Below are 25,382 nucleotides of genomic sequence, written 5' to 3'. Positions count from 1 at the left end.
GATCTCCACAAATGCTTCAAGATAGGTGGCTCAAAACATTACTATCACTAAGCTAGTTTTATAGAAGACAGATCTCAACAAAAGCTCTGTCATAAGCAACATAATTCACCTGTGTTACCTATTGCATGCTATTTTTATTTTCTTGATCTCTTCCTTCGAAAAGTTGGTTTAAAAAATACTAACCAAGAGATATTGGTTACCTATCTATTCTTAAAGTTAGGAGGTTAAGGCTGTTTATCTACCCACTTAACTATTTATATCTGTGTCTATATATTTCCTCTTTGCTTAAATTCCTTCAGACTCTTCTTTTAGGTTAAACAAACCTACAAAACACCTAACCCAGGCCTAAACCACAGAAGTGCATTCACTGGTCCCCCTACAAGTACCCTATAAGTACAAACTCAACAAAATGAATCCTTGGAGTAAGTTCAATAGCTTACTTAGATGAAAGTTGACACCATACCTGAATTAACTGGGTAACTCAAACTCTGGTGTTTGTGGTAGGCAGAGCAAGTAAAAGTGTATTGCTAATTGCAGATCTTGTTGCCATATGTAGGCAAAGCAGATTCCGTTTAGGAACAGGAAGGAATTTCTCTTTCATAATAAAATCCCAATTCTAAGATAAGAAAACGATTGGCAGTTTTTTTAAGAAGTAGCACTGAATGAAAACAAACGATAGTGTATACAGCAGTATACAACCGATTATATGTAATATAGGCATATATGTATTATATGTAACCAAAAATTACAAACTTGCCATGTGCTACGTACAATGGTTTTATTATTTGATAGCTGTAGTTCATACATTTAAAAACAGAAGAGACAGCTGTTCCCAGGACACTGAAATTAATTCAAGGAAGGGGATTTGCAGTACATTAACTTTTTAAAAAGTCTTTTGTGCCAGACTAACAAAAAAAAGACTATCTAATCAAACATCTGCTCTCAAAATTAATCTTAATAGACCTTAAAAGCAGCAGCTCTCATTTTTTTGTGCTGTGTTCTTACAGCATAAGCGAACTTTTGCACCAAGGTGAATGTAGCCATTTAAAATCATAAATATGCTGCTTTTTTAAAAGGTTGTATGCCATTGTTATATGATTTTAATAGAATGTCTTTTTCAATTGTGCCTGATCTGAGACTCTAAGATACTTGAGATTCATTTTATCAACATCACAAAGAAGTGGGGGTTTTGTTGTTGTTGTTCCAAAAGCATTTATGCAGGGGTCATTGTGCTTTGCTCTGGTTAAATCCTTCTCCCAGTTCTGCTGCTGGATTTCTACCTTCAGTGGCCAGCATCACTTTCCAATCTGTTTCCATCAGACCTTACACAGGTCACGTGACATCACCATCCCAGGCCCTGAGCACACAAAAATAAGATTCTACACTGTGACAATGAAATGGAAGTCATTGTTCTGCTAAAGCATATGACGAAAGAATTTATGATGAAAAGTGTCCTTTGAAAAGGGCTAAAACTATTTAGATCATTGCACGTCAACAATGTCACTTCTTAAAGGCCCTTGCCTAGGGCTGGGAGGTTGGCTCAGTGGTAGAGCGCTTGCCTTGCATGCCTGAGGCCCTGGGTTCGATTCCTCAGCACCACATAAGAAAAAAGAAAAAAGCTGGAAGTGGCGCTGTGACTCAAGTGGTAGAGCGCTAGCCTTGAGCTGAAGAGCTGAGGGACAGCGCCCAGGCCCAGAGTTCAGGCCCCAGACTGGACCCAAAATAAAAATAAATTTAAAAAAAGGTCCTTACCTATTCTGCACGTGCAGCTCTGACCATGTAGCCTCTGTTCAGAGACACAAGTGCAGTCTGCAGGCCAACGTTGCACTTTCTCGTTACTTAAATGGTATACTACAGGAAAGTGAACCCTGTCCAGGGCTGGAACTGTGGGCTCAGAGAACTCCACACAGCTCCACCCACTCAAGGTTCTCCTTCTGTATCTCTAAAGGACCCTAACTCAAATTGAGAAGAATGAAAAATCTCTCTCCTTGAGATCCTCTGTCGCCCCTTTCAAACTAGAAGTAATGAGCCACTCACTGGGCACCTGAGGTGTGAGATGCCAAGTCTGGTTCCCTTCCAGTCTAAACAACCTGGTGCTTTACCTCCACCATGACACCTGGCCTTTAAAAGGAAATGCACTGAGGACCAGTATTCTTCCATCCCAGAACAACTTAAGCATTCAAAGGAGAGCCAAGACTTCCTTACAAGAATCCCCATTATTGCACCCCACCTTGCTTTCCCTCTCCCTCCCTTCCTCCCCTCCCAGATGTTCCTTCCACAAAGCCTGAGCTTGAGAATTTTTTAAAAAAGATTTCTACCTGCTTCTAATGTTCAGATAAGTTTGGGAACCTCTGGCACTGAGCCCATCATGACTGAGCTTTAAATATCTACTGCACAAGAGAAAGCAATCAGTACCTGGCACACATTAGATGCTTCTGAATTCTCAGCTCCTTCCCCTTGCCAGATTATCTCTCCTGGGTTTTTCTCTGGGTTGCCTGAAGACTTGGTGTCAGGCTGGGACTCTAGTCTAGTTGGCTGCCCCTTGTGGCCAGGCTCCTGTTAGAAGGAAGAAAGCTTGGGTGGAGTGTGTACTGTAATACCCTACAGAAAGAGGAGAGGAGGAAGACAAAGATAAATTCCCCTGCAGCGGGGAGCCACCGAGAGCCAGTTAAGAGGAGGTCTAATCAGTTTGATTTCCAGTCCACTGTTCAGTAAAGCCCCTGAATGCTAATTGAAAAGTAACCTTGGAAACCAGAGCCTGGTATTGTACCAAACAAGAACGAGCCAGAACGTACAAAAGGCAAGTCCAAGGCAGAGTTTCAGTGGGTCCTGAGGGCCCTTATTTTGGGGGACTTTTATTTCCAACATTTGTTGCAGTAAATCCTTTGTCTGCTATCCAAGGTCAGCCATCTGAACGGATCAAAGTTCCCAAAAGTTGAATATGTGGTTTTAGTTTCCATGTCTTTTAGTAGCTTTGGGGGGAGAGGCTCCAAATTCTGACAGCAAAGGAAACATCTAAATCATTTTAAGATTTAGAAGCTGTATCATCTCTCCTTTCCATAAAATAGGAAGGAGAATGTTAAAGAATTTTCTGAAATGTTGGTGGAAGGACCTGTCTCTTCACCAACGACATGAATTATTACAAACTTAGGAGCAAAAAGAATAGTCTCAGGGTCTTAGTAGTTAGCAAGATGAGAATATCAGTTGATGTACTAAGCTTGTACTATAAGCTTTTTATGATTCAAGCAAATTCTTAAATTGCATCCTGGTAACATGATAAAAAACATTTAAGAACTGGAGGGGAAACTGGTTGGTCTGTGAAATCATTTTCTACTTGACCCCAGAATCCTGAAAGAGTCAGGAGGGTTTTCCTGGCCAAAAAATAAAAACCACTGCCAATAACTTTAGAGAAGACTTCCAGCCTACTAAGTTTTGAAGACATACATTCTGAATAAGAGAAGATAATTCCGGATAATTCTACACTGAATAGGCATTACATAAGTACTTTGAAAATCACTTGTTTTTAAAAATTACTGTAGATGAAAACTTCCTGATTTTGACACCTTGTGAAAATTGAGTTGTTTTTAAAAAATGAAAATATGCTGCACTCCTTAGTATTTAGCACTTGTGTAATGCTTAACTTTTATATCTGGTACTAAAAATATGTAGAGCTATTCTACATATCCACCACTCCCAATTTTTGAGGATTTCTTTTTAATAGAGTCTCACTTTGTAGCCCAGGCTGGCATGAAGCTCAAAATCTTCCTGCCTCAGCCTCCTGAGTGCTGAAGTTACAGGTATATGCCACCATGTCTGGTTCTGGCTTTTAAAAGCTGTGTTGAGGAAGTAGAAAGGTGGCTCAAGTGGTAGAGGACTAGCCTTGAACAAAGGCTAGCAAGAGCATGAGGTCCTAAGTTCAAGCCCCAGTACTGACATGAAAGGAAAAAAAAAAAGCTGAGTTGGTATATAGTTCTCCAGGTGTTAAAAATATATTGGTAGAGCCAGGTGCTAGTGGCTGACTGACTGTAATCCTAGTTACTCAAGAGGCACGCTGAGGGGCTGGGAAGATGGCTCAGTCGTAGAGTGCTTGCCTCACATACATGAGACCCGGGGTTTGATTCCTCAGTACCACATAAACAGAAAAAGCCAGAAGTGGCATTGTGGCTCAAGCGGTAGAGTGCTAGAGCTGAAGGACAGCACCAGGCCCAGAGTTCAAGCCCTACAACTAACAGAAAAAAAAAGAGGCAGTCCGATTGTGGTTCAAAGCCAACCCAAGCAGAAAAGTCCATGAATTATATACATGAATACATATATTGCATATAATATATGCTATATTATATAATCTATAGCATATATCAAATTATAATGTTGTGTATGTTACTATTTTATTCTTATATATTATTATATGCTATATTATACAATATAATATATAATACATAGTATATACAAATACATATATAAATATATGTAAAGATATATTTATAAAATTCTAATATGTAATATAATATATAGTGTATAGTATGTAATATTTTACTATATAATATATATTATTAAATATATCTCCACCTATATACTATTATATTGACCAAAATATATATTATTATGTCCATATATATGTGGATATAACTCCAAGTTTGTTACATATGTTTCTGTCTTACTAGTTTTAAGCTCTTGTCAGGGCAATTTCTTTGAGAACCCTTCTCATTCTAAAATGGATCCTCCCTCTTGTGATCCGCCCTCTATTGCCTTTTGAGTTTGTTAGACCTTCATGTTGAAAACAAAGGTTGCACTTCACACAGCAGAGAAAGTTAGAATGAGCACAGATGTTGCTCAGGAAATACCTGATATTCTGTTGGTCTACTTGCAGTTCACAAGTATGGCTCCTCGATCTTCTCTACCTTCAACGTTCACAATCACCCAGGCCATGCATGTGCTTTGTTTGGGGGTTAGCTTGAGGTTTGCATGCTTTGAAAATGAATTCCAGACATTTTCAGCATTGTTCCCTTTAACTGCTCAAGAACATCTTGCAACCATTGAATATTTTTTTCATCTCTTTCTCTACTTCTCATCAGTAGTTATGATACCTACTATCCCTATAAAAGCTAATCTTATCTGTTGGACCACTATTTTATGATTCTAAGTTGGCTAAAGCCTACTTTCATTCCTATTCTAGCCTTAGACATAACATGAACTTGTGGATATAGCTTGGTGTGTGTGTGTGTGTGTGTGTGTGTGTGTGTGTGTGTGTGTGTGTGTGTTTGAGTTGGCATTGGGGCTTCTAGATATTCAAAATCAACTGATAGTCAGGCTTTTTATTCCCAAGGCAGATCTTGCTGTCATCCAAGGGCTCCGGGGCAGCCCCATGAGGCACAGGTGTGCCCTCTGGCACCCTCTCGGGAATCTTGAGCCCTAGTCCCTAACTGGCAACAGATCCTCAGGTACTCTGGCAAAACCTCAGCTGGGGCTTCAGTGTCAATGTGGTTTCCCATCTTCTGCCTACCACAGGGTCCTGTTGCATCTACCACATCAGCATTTTCTGTCCTGTCATCTGGGCCTGGCCTTCCACCACCTCCCCCTCCACCGCCTCCTCCAGGACCACCTCCACTTTTTGAGAATGAAGGCAGGAAAGAGGAGTCCTCTCCTTCACGATCAGCTTTATTTGCCCAGCTCAACCAGGGAGAAGCCATCACAAAAGGTGAAAAAACAATTACTTGAAGCTTCTTATCCTTGTAGCTCCAACACACAGATTTCCCCCAGAGCCCCAGAGACAGCACCATTTCCATCTCCAGCACCTGGATGGAGAGAAGCTGAGGCTGGGGAGCAGGGGGAGGGGAGTCTACAGCGGTCAGGTCTGGGTAGTCAGTCTCAGTGGGCTGCCACATGGACAAACTCAGAGACAATGGTTCCTATTCAGTACTGTTAACATCACTCACTTACCTCTCCTGCCCAGTGCTTCAGCACCAGCCTCTAGAACCAAGGCATCTAGAATATTCTATGGGTGCACAAAAATACCACAATGTAACTCCTTCATACAGTTAATCTATGCTAATAAAAACTGTATTTGAACCAGATTGCTGGTAGTTTGTGCTCATAATCCTAGCTATTCAGGAGGTTGAGTTCCGAGGATTGTGGTTCAAAGCCAACCTAAGCAGGTAGACTTTTATTTCCAATTAACCAACAAAAAGTCAGAAGTAGAAATAGGATTCAAGTAGAACAATGCCAGCCTTGAACAAAAAAGTGAGACACTGAGGCTTAGAATTCAAGCTTCGTTAACTGGTACCAAAAGAAAAAATAAAAAAAAAGATAGGCAATAGCACCTCTGTCCTGAAGTAGTGTGCTTATTGGCTGGTTGAAGAATTTCATCATTCGCTGGCACTGGTGGCTCACACTTGTAATTCTAGCAACTCAGGAAGCTGAGATCTGAGAATTGTGGTTCAAAGCCAGCCCAGGTACACTGTTATCTCCAATATACTACTCAAAAAAGCCAAAAGTGGCACTGTAGCTCAAGTGGTACAGCACTAGCCTTGAGCACAAAGAGGCTCAGAGACAGAGTCCAGACTCTGAGTTCAAGCCCTATGACTGGCAAAAAAGAGAATTTCATCATCAAACTTCTTTTCTCATGGTGAATGGTTAATTTTATTGTGTGTGGGTGCTGGTCCTGGAGCTAAGGGCAAAAGGTTTTACCTTTATCACTAGCTCCCACTGGCTCTACTATCTCCTAGACATTCACCTGCAGCATTCAAGAATGGGCTTAGAGCCATAAAGTCAATTCCATGTTCTGACACAAACTCATTAGGATGTTCTAACATTTTAGGCTATATTGGGCAAATGATTTAGCCATGAAAGAAGTAAAACCACGAAATCCTCTTTAATGAGGTGGCTTCAGGATATGGAGGGAGTGGGGCTTGCTTTTTTATTTGCTGCAAAATTTTTATCATCCCATATCTTTAAAGAGAATTCCTCAGGCTAAACACACACACACACACACACACAGAGATTACTTTTCATCATCAGGATTCAAACTCAGCATCTTGACCTAGAACACTGGACTGTTAGGAAAATTATCATTGCCAAGTGTTGTTGTAGACACCTCCCTTTGCATAAAATACAAAGAAATGTGTCCATATGTGTCACCCTCACAGGGCTTCGGCATGTCACGGATGACCAAAAGATTTACAAGAACCCCAACCTGCGTGCTCAAGGACAGATTCCGTCTCCCACCAAAACCCATTCCCCAAGCCCCACGTCTCCCAAATCTCACGCTCCTCAGAAACATGCTCCAGTGTTTGAATTGGAAGGAAAAAAGTGGAGAGTGGTGAGTAAAGTCCTTTAAACTGTATTCTTGACACACTCATGGTGTGTCAATGTACCGAGGTCTTAAGGATTCCTAAAAACCATTGGCTGGAATAGGAATCGAGAGATTTCTGAAGGCTTCCATTGTTGTTGTTTTTTTCACTAGTTCTTACGCATTCTCTCCTTCAGTGTTTTTTTTTTTGTCAATCATGGTAAAATATATACAACATAAAATTTACCATTAACCATTTTAACTACATTTCAGCGGCATTAAGTACACCCATATTGCGTGCAACCATCACCACTATTCATCACGGGGCACTTGTCATTTTGCTGAACTAAGGCACTGGGCCCACAAACCAGGACTCCTTATCCCCCTTCCCTGCAGCCCCTATCAACCACCATTCTGCTGCCTGTTTGTGAATTTCACTGTGAATTCCCATAAATCTTTAACCAAACAGTGAGTGAAACCATTAACCCAGGGAGATGGAATCTGTGCCCAACTCTGATGTGCTATAGATTGTTTTGTTCCATGCCATGGATCGAGGCCCTGGTAGAACAATGTGCTACCACTACCATCTACCACTTTCAGGGCTAATTATGTGAGCTGAGCAGAGACACCGAGAATATGAATGAAAGCTGGGTATCCTCTACCAATCCAGACAGTTGCCCTACAGATTAAGAACCAAAGTTCCTGGAAAGGTTGTCATGACCTGAAAGGACATGGAGCTTGGACCCTGCTGTGACCCTTCCCCCACTCCTCTCCTATTTGACCCAGCAGATTTTGCATTAGCATGAAGTACAGACTGAGTTAGCATCCGTGTCTCAACAACTCTCATCCCCCTGCCCCAGACACCCCCTCCCCTACTAGCTCGGATGCCAACACCTATCCCTCCCAAACAGCATTCCATCCATCCATTCCCATCAATTTTTACTACAAGAGTTTATCCATAATGAGATGGTCCGTAAAGAAAGAGTATATGGAAAAGGCTATCAGCCTGATGAGCCCATAGTCACTTCAGTAGGCATTGGATTCATTTTTAACAGGTTTTATTGTCCTTACTTTCAATATCTGTATCTGTTTTAATTTTAGGAGTACCAAGAGGACAGGAATGACCTTGTCATTTCAGAGTCTGAACTGAAACAAGTGGCTTACATTTTCAAATGTGACAAATCTACTCTCCAAATAAAAGGGAAAATAAATTCCATTACAATCGGTAGGGCAAAACTATGGCTCTCTAGTCCCATGAGTTGCTTGCAAGGAAGATGCTATATGTATGTAAGTGAGCTTTTGGATCTTTCCCCCTTAGATAATTGTAAGAAGTTTGGCCTCGTGTTCGACAATGTGGTGGGAATTGTGGAAGTGATTAACTCCAAGGACATCCAAATTCAGGTGAGTAGCCTTTCTAATGATGTTTTGCCCTGGCCATGGCTTTGCGTAGACCAGTATGCCTGCTCCTCAACCCAGAAAACTCCTGCTCCCTTTCTTTCCACATATGGCTTCCTTCTTACCTCATCTGTGAAGAGCACCAGCAGTGGCCAGGAGGGAGAATGGAACAAAGGGAAAGCCACAACCTTTAGGAGGATTCCATTGGAAAGATGACAGGTTAGGGTAAAGAATTCAGGATGAGCTGGTCTGAATAATCCCATGTTTTAGAGGATACTATTACCTGGTGCTTGGTCCTGGGATTGTGTGGGACAGGGAGATAATGGTTTAGATGGTCAGAGTTAGAGCTGGTTGAACCTGTGAAATCAACATTGGTTCTTTTATATGTAAGAGATGTGCTTCTGATCAAGCCTTTTCAGAAAGGACTAGTCCTGGGAGAGGCAGTATTTTTTTAATTAGCCTAGCTATACAAGGGAGAAATTCATTGTGACATTTCCATGCATGTTTACAATGTATTCCAATCACTCTCCCCTGACTCAATCACTCTTTCTTACCCCATCCCCCTTTCCTGAAACAGTTTTAACAGGTTTTATTGTGATTATACTCATAGTTTTACACTCAGATTGGCTGGGTGCAAGGTGTCATGTTAACTGAATGCCATGCATACAGGAAATGCAAGCTTACAAGCCTCTGTCTTAAAAAGTCTGAAGGTCCAGGGTTGTTACGCCCCAGTATATATATTAATATTCAGAGAGTGAACCTTTTACACTCATTACAGAGCAAATTAGCACCAAATAATAAAGCCACACTTAAAACCTTTGGCTGAGTAATTCTGCTTTGGGGAATATACACTGAAGGAGTTCTATTACCTTTGTCAAGGAGACATGCAATAAATTCATTGTTCCATCATTTATACTGGTAATAAAAATTAAAAACAATTTAAATGTGCACTAACTAGTGACTAAATAAATGAATCTTCCCAATAGAATACTAGCTAGTAGTTAAAATGAATAAACTAACAACAGTCAAATGTATCAAAACAGGTAACTATAAAAATAACATTGAGCCATAGAAGCCAATTACAGAATGGCAAGCATTGTATCACGTGTTCATTTATTTTTAAAAAATCAAAAACATGCAAAACAACATACGCACATATTAAATACATTTATGAGAACTCAAGAGCCATCCTAATCCCCTTAATCCAGTGGGGAGACCTGATGGATTATAAACATGATAATCCAAGGGGGAAGAGAGAAAGGAGGTGAGGGAGATGGTTCGTGGCATATAGGATATACCATACTACAAAATTATAGTCTAAATCAAACAAAAAAAATAATAGGATCCAGGTGTAGTGACTCAGTTCTGTAACCCTAGCTACTTAGAAGGCAGAGACTGGGGGTGTTTGGCTCAAGGCCAATACAGGCACAAAGAAGTCCAGGAGACTCCATCCCAAACACTGTTGGGTGCATTGGCACAAACTTGTCATCTGCCAGTGACACAGTGAAGTACAAGAGGAAAGACCATAGACCCATCCAGACCAATCACAAAGTAAGAGCCTGCCTCGGAAATAAAGCTGAACTGGTAGAGCACTTGCCCAGCCAGTGCAAGGCCCTGAGTTCCTGAGTTCAAACCTTACTAACCCACATACACACACACACACACACACACACACACACACATCAAGAACAAGTAGTAAACAAAACAAAACAAAATGTCACACTCTGACAAAACTGTTTATCAGCCTCCATGTATTTATATGGTGGACATATATGCATTTATATTATTCCTTATATGTTTTATGTTTGAAGTGTACTAATATTTTAAGGATATAAATGTGCATACACACACATACTATATCTCTGAACAGATCAACTAGGGTTCCCTGAACAGTACAGATAGAAAGAACTCAATGGTACAGTTCAGAAACCAGAAAAGACATTTGACAGAATTCTTTCTGAACTTTCACATGTTCAAACCATGCAAATGTCATGACCTATTTCAAGAACTTCATAGTTTTAAAAGAGTCTGGACATGTTGAAAACAGAAAGCAGATTAGCAGTTGCCTGGTCTTAGCATGGAGGCCATTAGAGATATTTTAGGGATGATGGAAATATTCTAAAACTGTACTGTAGTGATGACTATACAGCTCTTTAAACGTATCAAGTATCATTGAATTGTACATTTAAAACGGGTGCATTTCAAACAGGCATGTTGAATTGAAGCCCCTTTGTACAACTACTTGAGGAGAATTTTTAAATAACCAAAATAAACTTCAAAAAGATAAAAACAACAAAATAAATAAATAAAATGGGTGAGTGTTATGTTTGCACACTTTTACCTCCATCATGCTATTAAAACTGAGAAGAGGGGGTGAGGAGAAGGCATGGATTTGACTCCGTTTCTTTGGCAAACTGTCCTAGGAAAATATTCAAATTATGGCACAGAGCAGGGACTATAGAAGTTAATGGAACTTTTAAAAAATGATTGTGAAGTAATCATTTTGTGATACACAGTCGTAAGAGGCTAGCTCAGTAAGACTACGTGCCTAACAGGTAGGGGGACCTAGACCCAATCCCCATCACCCAAAATTCAAAAGCCTCACTACATCAATACACAAACATGTATGAAATGTAAGAGCGTTGGCCTGGGTAGGCTCACCTGCTGCCTGTCACTCAGCGAAGGAGCTCTTTGGCTCAGCTCTCCTGATAAGAAACAACCCCTGTTCTCAAAGTATTCACAGACTACCTGGGAAGAAAGACATGGGTGTAATATGCTCGAACTCAGTTTTCACCAGACCACTGGTCTTAACATACCAGGGCTATTTTCATATGATTGCTGTTGCCTTTTCGAAGAACGTAGGGTGTTTCGGCATTTTAAACATCGTCTCACAAGCTATAAAAGATAAACAAAATGTATCAACACTAGGCACTTGCCTCGCTAGTCTCTGCTCATAAACAAAGCATGGAAGGCCTTTAAACACCACCGACAATTCATTCCTTTCCCTTCCTTGCCCGACACTCATGCAGTTCTCCTTGGCATATGAATGAATATCCTCCGTCATTACAAAATAAGCAGATCTAGAAATCATCAAGACATGGCACATTTTTGAAATGCACATGAATACATTATTCTTTCATCTGTGGCAGAGCCCTTTGCTTAGCTGACCTTGAACTACCTCTGCCTTTTTCTTGCATTGGATTCAGTTCCAACTCAGCACCATTTCTGTAGTCATAGAAGAAGAGGAAAGAGAGAAGTGTGGTGACCTGGCTAGGCGCTCCCCCAAGGAATTCTTTACATCACCTGCACCAGCACAGGACTTGCTCCTTGGGTTTGCAACGCAGCCTTTTCTTCGGGGTGAAAGAAGAGATTTCTTTATCGCTTTAAATTACCATTACAAGGAGGAAAATTATAGAGCTGTAATATGGTCTTTGAGAGAACAGTGTCCCCTATGGAGATTTGGAGGGGATTGTCTACAAACTGATTGCTGGCAGAGAAACATATCTGAATTTTACAGCATTGAGATATTGGTGAACAATATAAAAGAGTTGCCTCCTTTTCTCTGTGATCCTGTTTATCTATATAATGAGTGTCCTGAACTAAGCCCCTAGTTTGGGCTCCTGAAATGAATACCTTGAAAATAACTAGACATTTATCTCAGTTGAACTTCACATTCAGCCTTGAGACTTTTTTCTTAATCCAGAAAAGGATTTTTTTTAATTGTATTTTCTTACCTATTCTGAAGTTCAGGAACAAGCTCCTCAGTTTCTACTCAAGAATAATCTTATTATTAAATGTCAGTATTGATTCTTGTAGTCCCAGTTTCATAGATATTTGTTAAAACTAAAAAAAAATTAAGCACATAAAAGCCAACGTGTCTTGTTTTGGTTATCAGGAAATCAAATACATGTTTCAAATCCACTCTCAGGATTGTAAGGCTTTTCTGAACGTTGTGCTGCTATTTCCAAATGAATCCCTTAAATTTCACCTCAAGAAAGAGCCCCTGAGACTTAAATAAGAGTCCCCTTGTGTGGTCCTTTCAAATCTGTCCCCAAATGACATGTACCATATTCAGTCAGGAGGCATAACCATTAGCCATTCTCTCCAGTTCTGACCCAGCGATTCCTAAGGCTTGCTTAAAGTTCAAACACACAGTGGAATCGAGATTGTAATTGTTTGAGAACATTGTCATTTTTGTATCTTTGCTTTGGTCCCAGAAGGTGTTGTTTGTTTGTTTGTTAATTCAGGTACTAGGGAGAGTGCCAACGATTTCCATTAATAAGACAGAAGGCTGCCACATATACCTCAGTGAAGATGCATTAGATTGCGAGATTGTGAGTGCCAAATCATCTGAAATGAATATACTTATCCCTCAGGATGGAGATTATGTAAGTACCTTTCAAGAGGCTGTCAAGAATTTCTTTCTGAGCCTTCATTATTAACATTCTAAGAGACGGATTAATCAACTACCGACCGATGAAGTTCACTTGTGGAATAACTCACAGGCAGAAGAGGGAGGCGGGGAGCTGCTGTCCACATCCCCTTTCTTCTATTAGCTTCTTGACTAGGCTCACTCCTTGATTTGTGACTCTCAAGGCAATTTACTAGTAATTACTAGTAATTGGTTAGCTTTTATCAACTAGCACAGTATGCATCTGAGTTCCTATGATGTGACTAAATATTTTACTCTGCTCTGATGGAAATAAGCAAGAAGGGAAAATGCATTGTGGCGAAACTAAGAGGAAAGAAAGGGAATGATAAGGAGGTAGACCTATTTGCCTGGGGTACTCAGGCAGAGACTCTCCTTTTAACATAGGAATTAGCTGAGCCTAGCACTAGTGACTCTTGTCTGAAATTGTAGCTACTCAGGCAACTGAGATCCAGAGGATCAAAGTTGGAAGCCAGTGCAAGCAGAAAAGTCTAAGATACTCGGGCTGGGAAGTAGCTCAGTGGCAAAACGCTTGCCTAGCAAGTGCAACGTCCTGGGTTCGATCCCCAGTACCAAAAAAGAAAAAAGACAAAAAAAAAGTCTAAGATACTCTAACTCCAAAATTACCAGCAAAAAACAGGCTGGAAGAATGGCTCAAGTAGTAAAGCACCAAGAAAGAAAGAAAAGAGAGAGAGAATTCGCTGGGAAATCTTGATGGACAAGCCAGCTCCACATCCTGAACCTAGAAATTCAATTTTGGAAGCTTGCAGTGGGGCCCAGGAATCTAGGTTCAAACAGAGCTCCCAGGTGATTTGAATGCCATCCATCTATCCAGTGTACCCTCTAAAAAACACTAATCCAAGATTCTACCAGCATTTCTTGTCTCTGCCTCTTCTCACCAATAAGGCAGCTTCTAAAGGATTTGTGCTGATCTTCTCACTTAAAGAAGCAAATATAACTAAATAAATCACACTGCCTGGGGTCATGACATATTGTAGATTCACTCAATTGTTACTTGGAAGTTGAGAACTAAATACTGATCATTCTCTGTGAATCTGACTCTAGAGGGAACCAATAAATTAAGAAAGGACAGAAGGAAATGTACCTTAGTAGGTACATCTTTGAAAGAGAGGGCATGTCAGCCTGAAGGGATCAGTCATCAAATGTCAACACAGCCATCAGCAGGCAGGTTGAGCTGTTTCCTCGGACAACAGGACTGCTCCCAGGAGCTCCTTCTCCACGTATCAGAAAGTTCTGCAGGGGCTGGGAAGGTGGCTCAGTGGTAGAGCGCTTGCCTTGCATGCCTGAGGCCCTGGGTTCAATTCTGCAGCACCACATAAGCAGGGGGGAAAAAAAGCCGGAAGTGGTGCTGTGGCTCAAGTGGTAGAGTGCTAGCCTTGAGCTGAAGAGCTGAGGGACAGCACCCAGGCCCAGAGTTCAGGCCCCACAACCGGACCCCAAAAAATAAATAAAAATAAATAAAAAAGTTCTGCAGAATTCATTATTTCAGTCTAAACACACAAAATCTGTAAGCACTGGGCCATACTGCACCACTTGGTGAACGGATAGCCTAATCCTGAACTATAGAAGACCCCTGTTAAACTCACGGGTAATACAGAAGATCTTCAGAGGAAGAGAGCATAAATTAATTAGGTAATTCCTGGCCTATGTAGCTGTGTAGGGAGAAGGAAAGCTCAGCTGTATGGAAACTAGACCTCCTAGGAAAAGCAATTGTGTTTGGATGAACACTCTAGACTAATTTAGCTAGACTCTTGGCAAATGACCCAAGTATCTGTAATTTTTTAAAGTTTTCCAGGTCACTCCAATGTAGACCTAAGACTGAGTCCAAAGGGAAAATCAAATCACCATTCTAAAGGATAATCAAGGCCTGAGCTTTTGTGCTGAAAAATAGTCTTACCTTTGTGGCAAGACTCTTATCACCTTGTACCATCAGCTCTGGGCTCTCTTCATGCCCTTTCTAGCTGAAGGTGGTAGAAACAGAAAATCTGCCATGGGCATTATGATGTGGGAATGGGTGGAGGATGTGATTCACCGGTCTCCATCATCCTCTGGCTTTCGAAGTTTGGGCAGCAGGGCCATTTCTCAGCCTCTGTGGATCCTCTTTATGAAATATCTGGAGAAGTTCAGACTACCTGTACTTTGGCTTTTCTATGTTTCCTTGCATGTAAAGAGATAAGGAAGTGTGTATCGGAGAGTGTAAATGCATTTTGCAATGATTAGTGGAAGGGTGGCAAGATGGAGGCATACCAAATTCGTATACAACCCTGAGCATAATTTTGCCATTTCTCAAAGAGTAGACAGATAAATCTGACATAAAGTCTATCAACTCTGGTGACCAGGAGCCTTGATGTCTCCTGAGAGCTTGCTTGCAAAGCAGATTCTCTTTCTCTTCCCCACACCTACAGAATCAGAACCTGTAAGTTAAGGTACCTGGTTGACTGGCTTGCATGTACAAGGCTGGTAGAAAGCAGTGGATGAGAGAAAACTACAGAGAGACTACCTTAGTTTAGACTCTGGATGCTCTGCTTACCAGTGATGTCATGTTGGGCCAATTGCTTGAGCTCTCTGGCCTCTGCTTCCTGTAGCTGGCATCTTGGAAATGACTGGTTCATGGAGTTGCTAAGGATCAACTGAGTTTGCATGTGTCTGGTGCTTAGATTGATGCCTGGGTCTTCCTAGTGACAGAATGCGGTCACTAAGTGGACAAATAGTATATGCAAGTCTCCATGTCTCAGATTCCTCACCATGCCTGGTTTGGGGGATGGATCACATTTCTAATCAGCCTTCTCCTTATTTGCAAAGAGAAGCCATCATGTAATTAATTTTGTCCTTTGTGCCTTTTTCCAGAGAGAATTTCCTGTTCCTGAACAGTTCAAGACTGTGTGGGATGGATCCAAGTTGGTCACTGAACCTGCAGAAATTATGGCATAACCTCCACAAACTGAAACCCCCTCATTCAAGTCTCTTTTATCATGCAAACAAACAAACAAAAAACACGCAGCATTAAAGAGCTAGAAGCCACAGTGGCAACTACTGCTTTAGTTTAAGCCTCCAGCAATTCTGTGCTATAAAATCAGTGTCATTTTCTGGCATGCTTTGTGGGCATTTTTGAGATATTTAACATTTCTTCATAATTTGCCTTTTTGTGATTTTAGTTCCACATAGTAAGTTATAAGCACTGCAAACTTAAAAGAAAAAAACAAGAAAATTAACTCTGTTCCTTCCATATCAACACAGTAACCAATAAGTAAAAATTCTGCATGATTCAATTCTACACTCATGTTTAATTGTTAGCTCAAGAACAAAACCTTTGAGAATTTGTGTAAATGTTAAACAATTTGATATGGTGTCATAGCCCTGTACTGGAAGACTAGGAGATTTTTTTCCCTTCATTTTACTACATGTTCACCTCTTTCTTAGCATGGATGCATCATTAGCATGAATATTTATTTCAATCCACATTTCTTAAAAGCATAAGAAAATTCTATGGGAGGACCAAATGCAGTGTGTTGGTCCTTAGAAAACTAATATTCTTTGTAGTTACTAAAACACAAAAATAGGTCTAACTAGGTCTAATTTTTCAAGCAGGTCACTTGGGAGGAAGCAGTTTCTCTTTTTCCTTTTTCTCTTTTTTCTTTTTCTTTTTGGGAGCAGGTACTGGGGCTTGACCTCAGAGCCTCTTGCTTAGGTATTTTTTCACTCAAGGCTGATGCTCTGTCACTTAGCCACACCTCTACTTCCCAACTTTTCTTTTGCTAAATAATACCTCACAGTTTTGCCCCAAGAACAATCCCATTTTGGGGGTCCGGTCGTGGGGCCTGAACTCTGGGCCTGGGCGCTGTCCCTCAGCTCTTCAGCTCAAGGCGAGTGCCCTACCACTTGAGCCATAGCACCACTTCCGGCTTTTTTTTTCTGCTTATGTGGTGCTGAGGAATCGAACCCAGGGCCTCATGCATGCAAGGCAAGCGCTCTACCACTGAGCCACCTTCCTAGCCCAACAATCCCATTTTGTTTTCCAGTTTCAAACATGTTAAGTATTAGAAAGATGCTTTGTAAAGGATGTCTTTCATGGTTTACCACAGAGGAATTTCTTTTCCACTTGCCAGGGTTGCTAACCAGTCTCAGAAATGAACATGAAAAAGCCATAGATGCATAGCTCCTTCTGAGATCTGATGAATTGTTTGTGGGCTTGGCTTGCTGCTTTTCTTTGGTAGTCCTGATACAGGCCATTCATTTTCAAAATAAATAACTTATGATAATCCTTCATACCTCTCAATATGAAGTGCTGAAAATTCTGAAACTTCTTGGGTCCCACATAATGAAATGTAGTATAATATTTGCCAAACCCATACAAGCATATATATATATATATATATATATACACATACACATATATATATAATGTGTGTATGATAACCTTTGGATATAGCATTTCTGTTTTTAAATATCTTGTATATCTATATAGCTCCTGTACTAAGGTTTTACTATAAAAGTTTTGTCCATATGAATAATGTTGTGGCTTTAGTAAATATAATTTTTGAACTGTAAACTTACTCTAAAATAAAGTAAAACTCTAATTGTTTAAATACTAGATGAATTCTTGATGTTAAAATTATCATCATTGGGGGGGTTTTGATTTATGTTTGTTTGTTTATAGCATTTTTTACTTAGCCCTTAGATCTAGGAAAGGTAGCTGTGTAGATGAAGTTAGAGAATTTATTCAGTAAGAATAAACAATATAAATAATATAATTCAGACTTTTAAAGAGTGGATTCTTCAAGACTGATATCATATAAAGCTATTTGCAGTTGATTTAGAGAGTTCTGAAATCCAGTTTTATAAAGCATAGCCCCTCCACTGACAAAAACCTCTTTGGATCTTTTGCAAAGGTACAGCTTCCCCGAGTTAATTATTTTATATACATAATGATTTATGTCATAAATTATAACATAAATATAAACTATAAGATAAGTCTCTGATTCGCCATTTCCTGCCTCAATATTGAACATGTGTTTGCCAGATTACCTTGGTAAAATTTAACTAGAGATGGAAAATAGGTGATTGGAGACAAAGATCTCAAGCCCCTCTTTCTGACACCACACCCTGAGGAATTATTTCATGAGCTTAGTATTTCCAGAATGGCTTTCATTAAACATGTCCATTTGAAAAGAATTTATTTTAAACCCTTGGCACTTACTATACCACTTCAGATACAGATGCAATTTTGAGGGCTTTAATTGCTTCAGTGAGACCAGCTGATTGTGTAATGTTGCAGACTTCTCATGCACATTTTCATGTTTCTGCACATGATAAAGTTTATATCTCCACTACAAATGGAAAGTAAACCGGTTCAAATTATTCTGTGATAGTTCTGCCAGATTTCTCCAAATGGTTTTTGATCCTCTTGTTTGCATAATAGCATAGCACAGAATGTGTAACTCACAAAAGGTAGAGTTTACCTATAAGAGTTTTTGTTCAGCTTTTCCTCCAATACAGAGCATAACTGTATCTATATCTATATATCGATATAGATATATAGATCTATCAGGCTCATTGTAGCTATTCAAGAAGCTGAGATCTGAGAATTGTTGTTTGGAGCCACTCCAGGCAAGAGAGTCCGTAAGAGTCTCATTTCCAATTAACCAGCAAAAAAGCCAGAAGTAGAGGTTTGACTCAAGTGGTGGAGTACCAGCCTTAAGTAAAAAGCTAAAGGATGGTGACCAGGCTCTGTTCAAGCCGTAGGACCATCACCAAAAGAGTTTAAAGATAGATTTTGCCTAAAATACAATTATAAGCATTTTATTTGTCTATACTTTCAATACCATGCTTTCAGAATGATTAGTATACAAAAAATGATGCCCTGGTATTGACATAAAGACCCAGATTAAAGAGTTGCATTGCCCACTAAACCATAATGCTAATATTTAATATTATTTGCCTATATCACCACATTTTTTCTTTAAAAAATGAGTCATTTCCTAATATCAGTCTTTCTCATGGCAACTAATCAGAAACTACATTTTTAATTTTTTGTCATTTTTAACAAGAACTCGATAAACATATTTCTTTCACTCAAATGTCAGTAAACCAAACTGGTCACTTTTGGTTCACAGCTGCAATCCTAGCCTCTCCAGAGGTCAAGATGAGTAGGAATGCAGTTCCAGGTCAGCCCAAGCAAAAAAGTTTGTAAGACTCCATCTTTACAGGAGCTGGGCATGATGCCCCATACCTGTCATCTCAGCTACTTTAGGAAGTGTATTGTATTGTAGTCCATGTATGGGCCTACACAAAAGGCAGGACCTTAATGTCAAAATAAGGACTCTAATTACAAAAATAAAAAGGACTGAAGGAGTGGTAGAGCACTTGCCTAATAAGACAAGGTCTTAATACAAAAAAAAATAGTCAACCTGCTATGGAAAGTTGTCCTGTGAATGTAACAGTACTGTAGATTTTCTTGGGAAGATTGTGATTGCTCATTGTCTCTGTGCAGCATAATCACAGCCACACCTAATGAACAGTGTGTGATCTCCTAGCAGGGCTTATGCTAACAGCACATGTCAGCCAGGCCCAGCAGCCTGCCCTGCATGAGCCCATATTACGACAGTTCTGGCATGATGCATTTCTCTTCAGCTTGAAAACTGCAATAGCGAAGTTAGGTCAGTTCCCAGAGAGTGATTGCCTTCTGCCATCAAGCTTCCTTTATGGATACTTATAGCCACTGCCCTGCAGCATTACTGAAAGATACATAGAGGCCTGGAGACATATTTTACAGGAGCCATATAACAAATGGATCTTCAGAAAATGTCATAAATTTATAGCCATATGATTTTTAAAGGAGTTTGTAAGTTTTATGTACTTTTCGTGTTTTGACATAGAAAAGTTGGGTGAAGTAACCAAAGCAACACTAGACTTTCCTCCACTGTTATCAACTGCTTCTCATAAGTGCTCACAATGGTGGCAAACTGAGGCATAGATTCTGGTATTTACTTGGCTAACTTCATCAGAAAGAAGCTAATTATATCTGTGTACCAAACATAACACTTCAAAACTCAAAATATAGCCGGGTGCCAATGGCTCACACCTGTAATCCTAGCTACTCAGGAGGCTGAGATCTGAGGATCATGATTCAAAGCCAGCCCCTGCAGGAAAGTCCGTGAGACTCTTACCTCCAATAAACCACCAGAAAACTGGAAGTGGCACTGTGGCTCAAGTGGTAGAGCACTCACCTTGAGCTGAAGAGCTGAGTGACAGCAGCCAAGTCCAGAGTTCCAGCCCCACAACTGACCAAAAAAGCAAAAAAACTCAAGATACCCAAACTACCCTTACAATATCAATTTACCCCTATGCTACATTGCAGCTGACACCCAAGTACCTGAAGGATTCTTTTAATGGAATTCCATTCAGAAAAGGGGGAATTCAGGGAATGATGCTCGTCGTCAACTAAAATCTGGTACGTAGACTTTATCAAAATGTTCTGTCATTTGTTAGCATCTAAAATAATTGCATCAGCAATATGGCCTACATTCTGCAGCCTGCTTCTACCAAATGGCTACACAACCATTTTCTCTAATTAACTTAACCTCTTACTCTACAGAAATAACTTTTTCCCTTAAAAAAGGAGCTTTGATGTCTCACCAAATACATTTCCAAGAGTTTTTCCTCAATGAAAAATACACACTCATACTTCATTAACCCTGCAAAGAAAAGTAAGCTGGATGCCAGTAGCTCACACCTATAATCCTTGCTAGTCAAGTGGTTGAGATCTAAGGATCGTGGTTCAAAGCCTGCCTGGGCAGGGTAGTCTATGAGACTCTTATCTCTAATATAAAACTACTGAGAAAAAAGAACTGGAAGTGGCACTGTAGCTCAAGTAGTAAAGTACTAACAAGGCTAGTTCAGGAACAATGCCCAGGCCCTAAGTTCAAGTTCCAGGACTGGCCAAAATAAGGGGGGTGGGGAGGAGTTTTTTGTAGTTAGCCAGAAGATATACTTAACATGTGGAGCTAGCAGAAATGTGCCTCTTTGACAGATACCTATAGTTACCTTAACAATGTAATTTTTTCAAATGAAATCAATGTGTTACAATTGGCTCCAAATACAAAAATAAACAAGTATACAATAGTATACAATAAAAATACCTATAGCAGAGCCCTTAGTTGTCCATTAAATCTCTTTCTACTTCCCAGACTCTACTTCCAAATCTCTTTAAGTTAGATGGCCATGTGGCTAGATTGTCCTTGAAGGAATGTGTTAAGAAAGGTGTCTAGGCTCTGGGAAGGTGGCTCAGTGGTAGAGTGCTTGCCTTGCATGCATGAGGCCCTGGGTTCAATTCCTCAGCACCACATAAGTAGAAAAAGCCAGAAGTGGTGCTGTGGCTCAAGTGGTAGCGCACTAACCTTGAGCTGAAGAGCTGAGGGACAGCACCCAGGCCCAGAGTTCAAGCCCCACGACCAGCCAAAAAAAAAAAAAGAAAGAAAGAGGGTGTCTAATTTTACTCTAGAACTGATTTTTTTCAGCTTTTTTTTAAATTGTAAAGATACTATACAGAGGGTTACAGTTACATGAGTAAGGTAATGAGTACATTTCCTATTGAGCATTGTTACTCCCTCCATTGTTTTCCCCCTACCATCCCTTCCCTCCCTACCTTCCCGAGGTTTTTTGTTTTTTTTTTTGTGATTAAGTGATTACATAATTTCCCAAATTTCACAATATTGTGGAATATTGATGTTCATTTAAAGTCACAAGTTCATTCTAACTTTCCTGGAGCAAATTGTCTATCACAGTCTATAACATATAATGGTGTACACATGTTATACATCATACATGTGATCAGCAGTATGGGGATATTTAGTAGTGGTTTGACCAGATGAGTGGGAGTTCTTTGTTTCTTAAGTCCTGTTAGTTTTGTCGAATCACCTAACATTTTGGATTTAGCATCCACTTATCAGGGACACCATGTACCATTTGTCTCTTTGCTCTTGGCTTACCTCCCTCAACACGATTCCTTCTAGCCCCATCCATTTCCCTGCAAATGCCATTATTTTGTCATTTCTAATGGCTGCATAGTATTCCATTGTGTATAGATAGCACAATTTTTGGATCCATTCATCTGTGGTGGGGCATCTGGGTTGTTTCCATATCCTAGTTATTGTGAACAGTGCTGCAATAAACATGGAGGTGCACGTGTCCTTGTATATTGGTTCCTGTTGTTCAGGGTAGATGCCTAGAAGTGGTATGACTGGGTCGTAAGGGAGGTCAATCTTTAGCTTTCTAAGGACCCTCCAGACTGCTTTCCAAATTGTTTTTTTAGTTTACATTCCCACCAGCAGTGTAATAGGTTCCTCTTTCTCCACATGCCCTCCAGCATTTGTTGCTGGCTGATTTGTGGATGTGGGACATTCTGACTGGGGTAAGGTGGTATCTCAGGGTTGTCTTTATTTGCATTTCCTTCACCACCAGGGATGATGAACATTTCCTCATGTGTTTCTTTGCCATTTTTATTTCTTCATTTGAGAAGTCCTTCTTTAGTTCCCTTGCCCATTTAGTAATTGGTTTGTTAGGTTTGGGAGGGATTAGTTTCTTGTAGAACTCAGATTTTTAAGAGAGGATGATTTTTCCATGTTCCCTGTTTCCTTTCTTCAGCCATATCCTGGACATGGAAACTAGCTTCAACCACACAGGTGATAATATGTTCTCATTCAAAAATGACAAGATGGAAAAAGCCTAGGTTTCTGAGCCACACATGGAAAACAAATTCAGGTACTTCACATAATTTATGAAATTTCTTTAGTCCATAAACAGTCCATGGGTATAGGTGCTATTACCATCTATGTATTAGGTATAAACAACTGAAGTACAGAGAAGATAAATGTCTTTTCCCAATGTGTGTAGCTGGAACAGGGTTAAAATAAGATTCGTGCTCTCATTGAATATATATACCTTTATACACAAATGCTGTATTGTTCTTCTAGTTGGTTCATATTTAATAACAATATTCCTACAATCTGTTTTCTGACTCAGATCTCTCTCTCTCTCTCTCTCTATTTCTCTCTCTCTCTCTCTCTCTCTCTCATTTGCAGTACTAGAACTAATTCAGGAACTATGCTTGCTCATGGCTGCTACTCTACCACATAAGCCACTCTTCTAGCCCCGCTTTTTGCTAGTTATTTTGGAATTGGAAATCTAGCAAACCTTTTTTTTGGTCTGGGCTGGCATTGAACAGACCGCAGCCTCCTAACTAGCTAAGATGATAGGCATGAATCTCTGGCATCTGGCTCATTTTCCTTAATAACATATGGATACATCTTTACAAGTTCTTTGAAGGTGTTTCCTGTGACCCTCACTGTAAGTCACAGAGTTTCTTGTGTGTTATTTTAGTTTGGGTATGTTAAACTATTTGATTAAAAAAAAACATTTGGGGTTACTATAATGAAATACCTGATACTAAGTAATTAAAGAAAAAGTGATTTATTTCTTATGGTTTCTGGAGACTGAGAAGTCTAAGATTAAAGGGTCCACATTTGATAAGCAACTTGTCATCCCATAGAAAGAGGTAGAAGTCAAGAGAGTATGGGCATGTGTGTCATTGTGTGTGATGGGCAGAAGAGTGAGAAAAACAGAGCCAGGGAGACAGGGAGAGGAGAAAGAGACGGAGAGAAAGAGAGTGGGTTTCCCAGGAGCCTACTATGTGATAGCAAACCCACTCTCATGATAATGGCAATAATGTATTCATGAAGTCTGAGTCTTTGTGATCTAATACACTAAGGTCCCATTTCTCAAAACTTGCACTGGGGATTAAGTTTCTTACACATCAACTTTGGAAAAGGATTGCTTAGGGACCTTACTGACATACAAAAAATCCCTACACCTCTGCCAGAAAAAATAACCTAATCATGGGATCAATCAATACCGCCCCCCATTCCCTGAACCCTCACATGTTCCATGGAGTAGGGAGAAGAAACACATGGCATGGATTGTAAGCAGCAGCAATTTTGGAGACCTCTTGGAATTCAATACCACAGTATTGAACTATTTTTTTAGGAAAATATGTTAAGCAATAAGTGCTTAAAATGATAAAAACATGAGTTGTTAAAAATAAAAAATAGTGTGCTCTAATCTGTTTTAACAGATTGAGTAGGCAAAAAAAAGAATCTAAATTATATAATTAACAAAATTGATTTGAAACATTATTGGCTGTCTTAAGTAGAGAATACATTTAGTTTTTTTCAGTGTCTTATAGACTTAATTCCACATTCAGCAAAGTTAAAATCTTAAAGTCAGCAAAATAAATATTATATGGGCCATGCTCTGAAGACAAGACAGTAAAGCATGAGAATAATCACTGAAATTTTAATTCATGTTTTAAATAATTCCTCCATCGAAGAAGAAAGCAATACTACATTAACAACTTAGTGACAATGAAAGCTCTATCTATAAAAGATTACAGACTTTTAAGTATTCTAGTCAAGTTATTTGGGAAAGGAAACAAACATCATTAAGGACATAAGAGAAATAAATTAATAAAAGTTAATCAAAACTTAGGACTTGAGAGTAAGCGGAGGAAGAATGTAGCTCTATGGTAGAATGCTTACCTAGCTTGTATGAGACCCTAAGATTGATTCCCACCATTACAATAAAAAAAACTTGTAAAGAAAAAAAGAATTTTAAGACAAAATTCAATTTTTATGTTTGTATAAAATTGAAAAATATAAAAATGTCTAGGTGGGTGCTTGTGGCTCATCATGGCTCACGCCTCTAATCCTAGCTTCTCAGGAGGCTGAGATCTGAGGATTGCAATTTAAAGCCAGCCCAGGCAGGAAAGTCCATAAGACTCTTATCTCCAATTAACCACCAGAAAACTGGAAGTGGTGCTGTGGCTCAAGTGGTACATTGCTAGCCTTGAGCTGAAGAGCTGAGGGATAGCACCCAGGCCCAGAGTTCAAATCCCACAACCAACAACAACAAAGACAAAAAATGTCTATACAGCCTTAATTTGAATGGCAATGATTTGGATAACAAAATTAGCACATTTCTTATTGCTCAGCTTTGTTATAATAAGTACATGTTACAATGGAGGTGTGATATAACTGGACAAATGAGGGTCTGAGTTGAAACTCTACTACTGGGGATGAAAACTGCCTATTACTTTTTAAATTAAAAATAGATGATAGGGCTGGGAAGGTGGCTCAGTGGTAGAGCACTTGCCTTGCATGCATGAGGCCCTGGGTTCGATTCCTCAGCACCACATAAGCA

General features: G+C 39.8%; 1 protein-coding gene across 2 annotated transcripts in view; it reads left to right on the top strand.

Moving 5' to 3' along the window:
• Cap2 (CAP, adenylate cyclase-associated protein, 2 (yeast)) overlaps positions 1-16,771 on the top strand; it is a 102,369-nt gene extending 85,598 nt beyond the window's left edge. For both annotated transcript variants that reach the window (XM_013030427.1, XM_013030426.1), the window contains exons 7-12: positions 5,506-5,695; positions 7,143-7,315; positions 8,387-8,510; positions 8,604-8,686; positions 12,928-13,068; positions 15,978-16,771. In XM_013030427.1, coding sequence (XP_012885881.1) covers positions 5,506-5,695; positions 7,143-7,315; positions 8,387-8,510; positions 8,604-8,686; positions 12,928-13,068; positions 15,978-16,061 — 795 coding nt within the window. In that variant the 3' untranslated portion in view covers positions 16,062-16,771. The remainder of the gene's footprint in view (positions 1-5,505; positions 5,696-7,142; positions 7,316-8,386; positions 8,511-8,603; positions 8,687-12,927; positions 13,069-15,977) is intronic.
• The last annotated feature ends 8,611 nt before the right edge of the window (positions 16,772-25,382 follow it).

This window comes from Dipodomys ordii, unplaced genomic scaffold, assembly GCF_000151885.1.
Source record: "Dipodomys ordii isolate 6190 unplaced genomic scaffold, Dord_2.0 Scaffold130, whole genome shotgun sequence".
Lineage (NCBI taxonomy): Eukaryota > Metazoa > Chordata > Mammalia > Rodentia > Heteromyidae > Dipodomys > Dipodomys ordii.
Note: the sequence above shows the minus strand (reverse complement) of the source record. Positions and strands in the feature narration are given on the sequence as shown.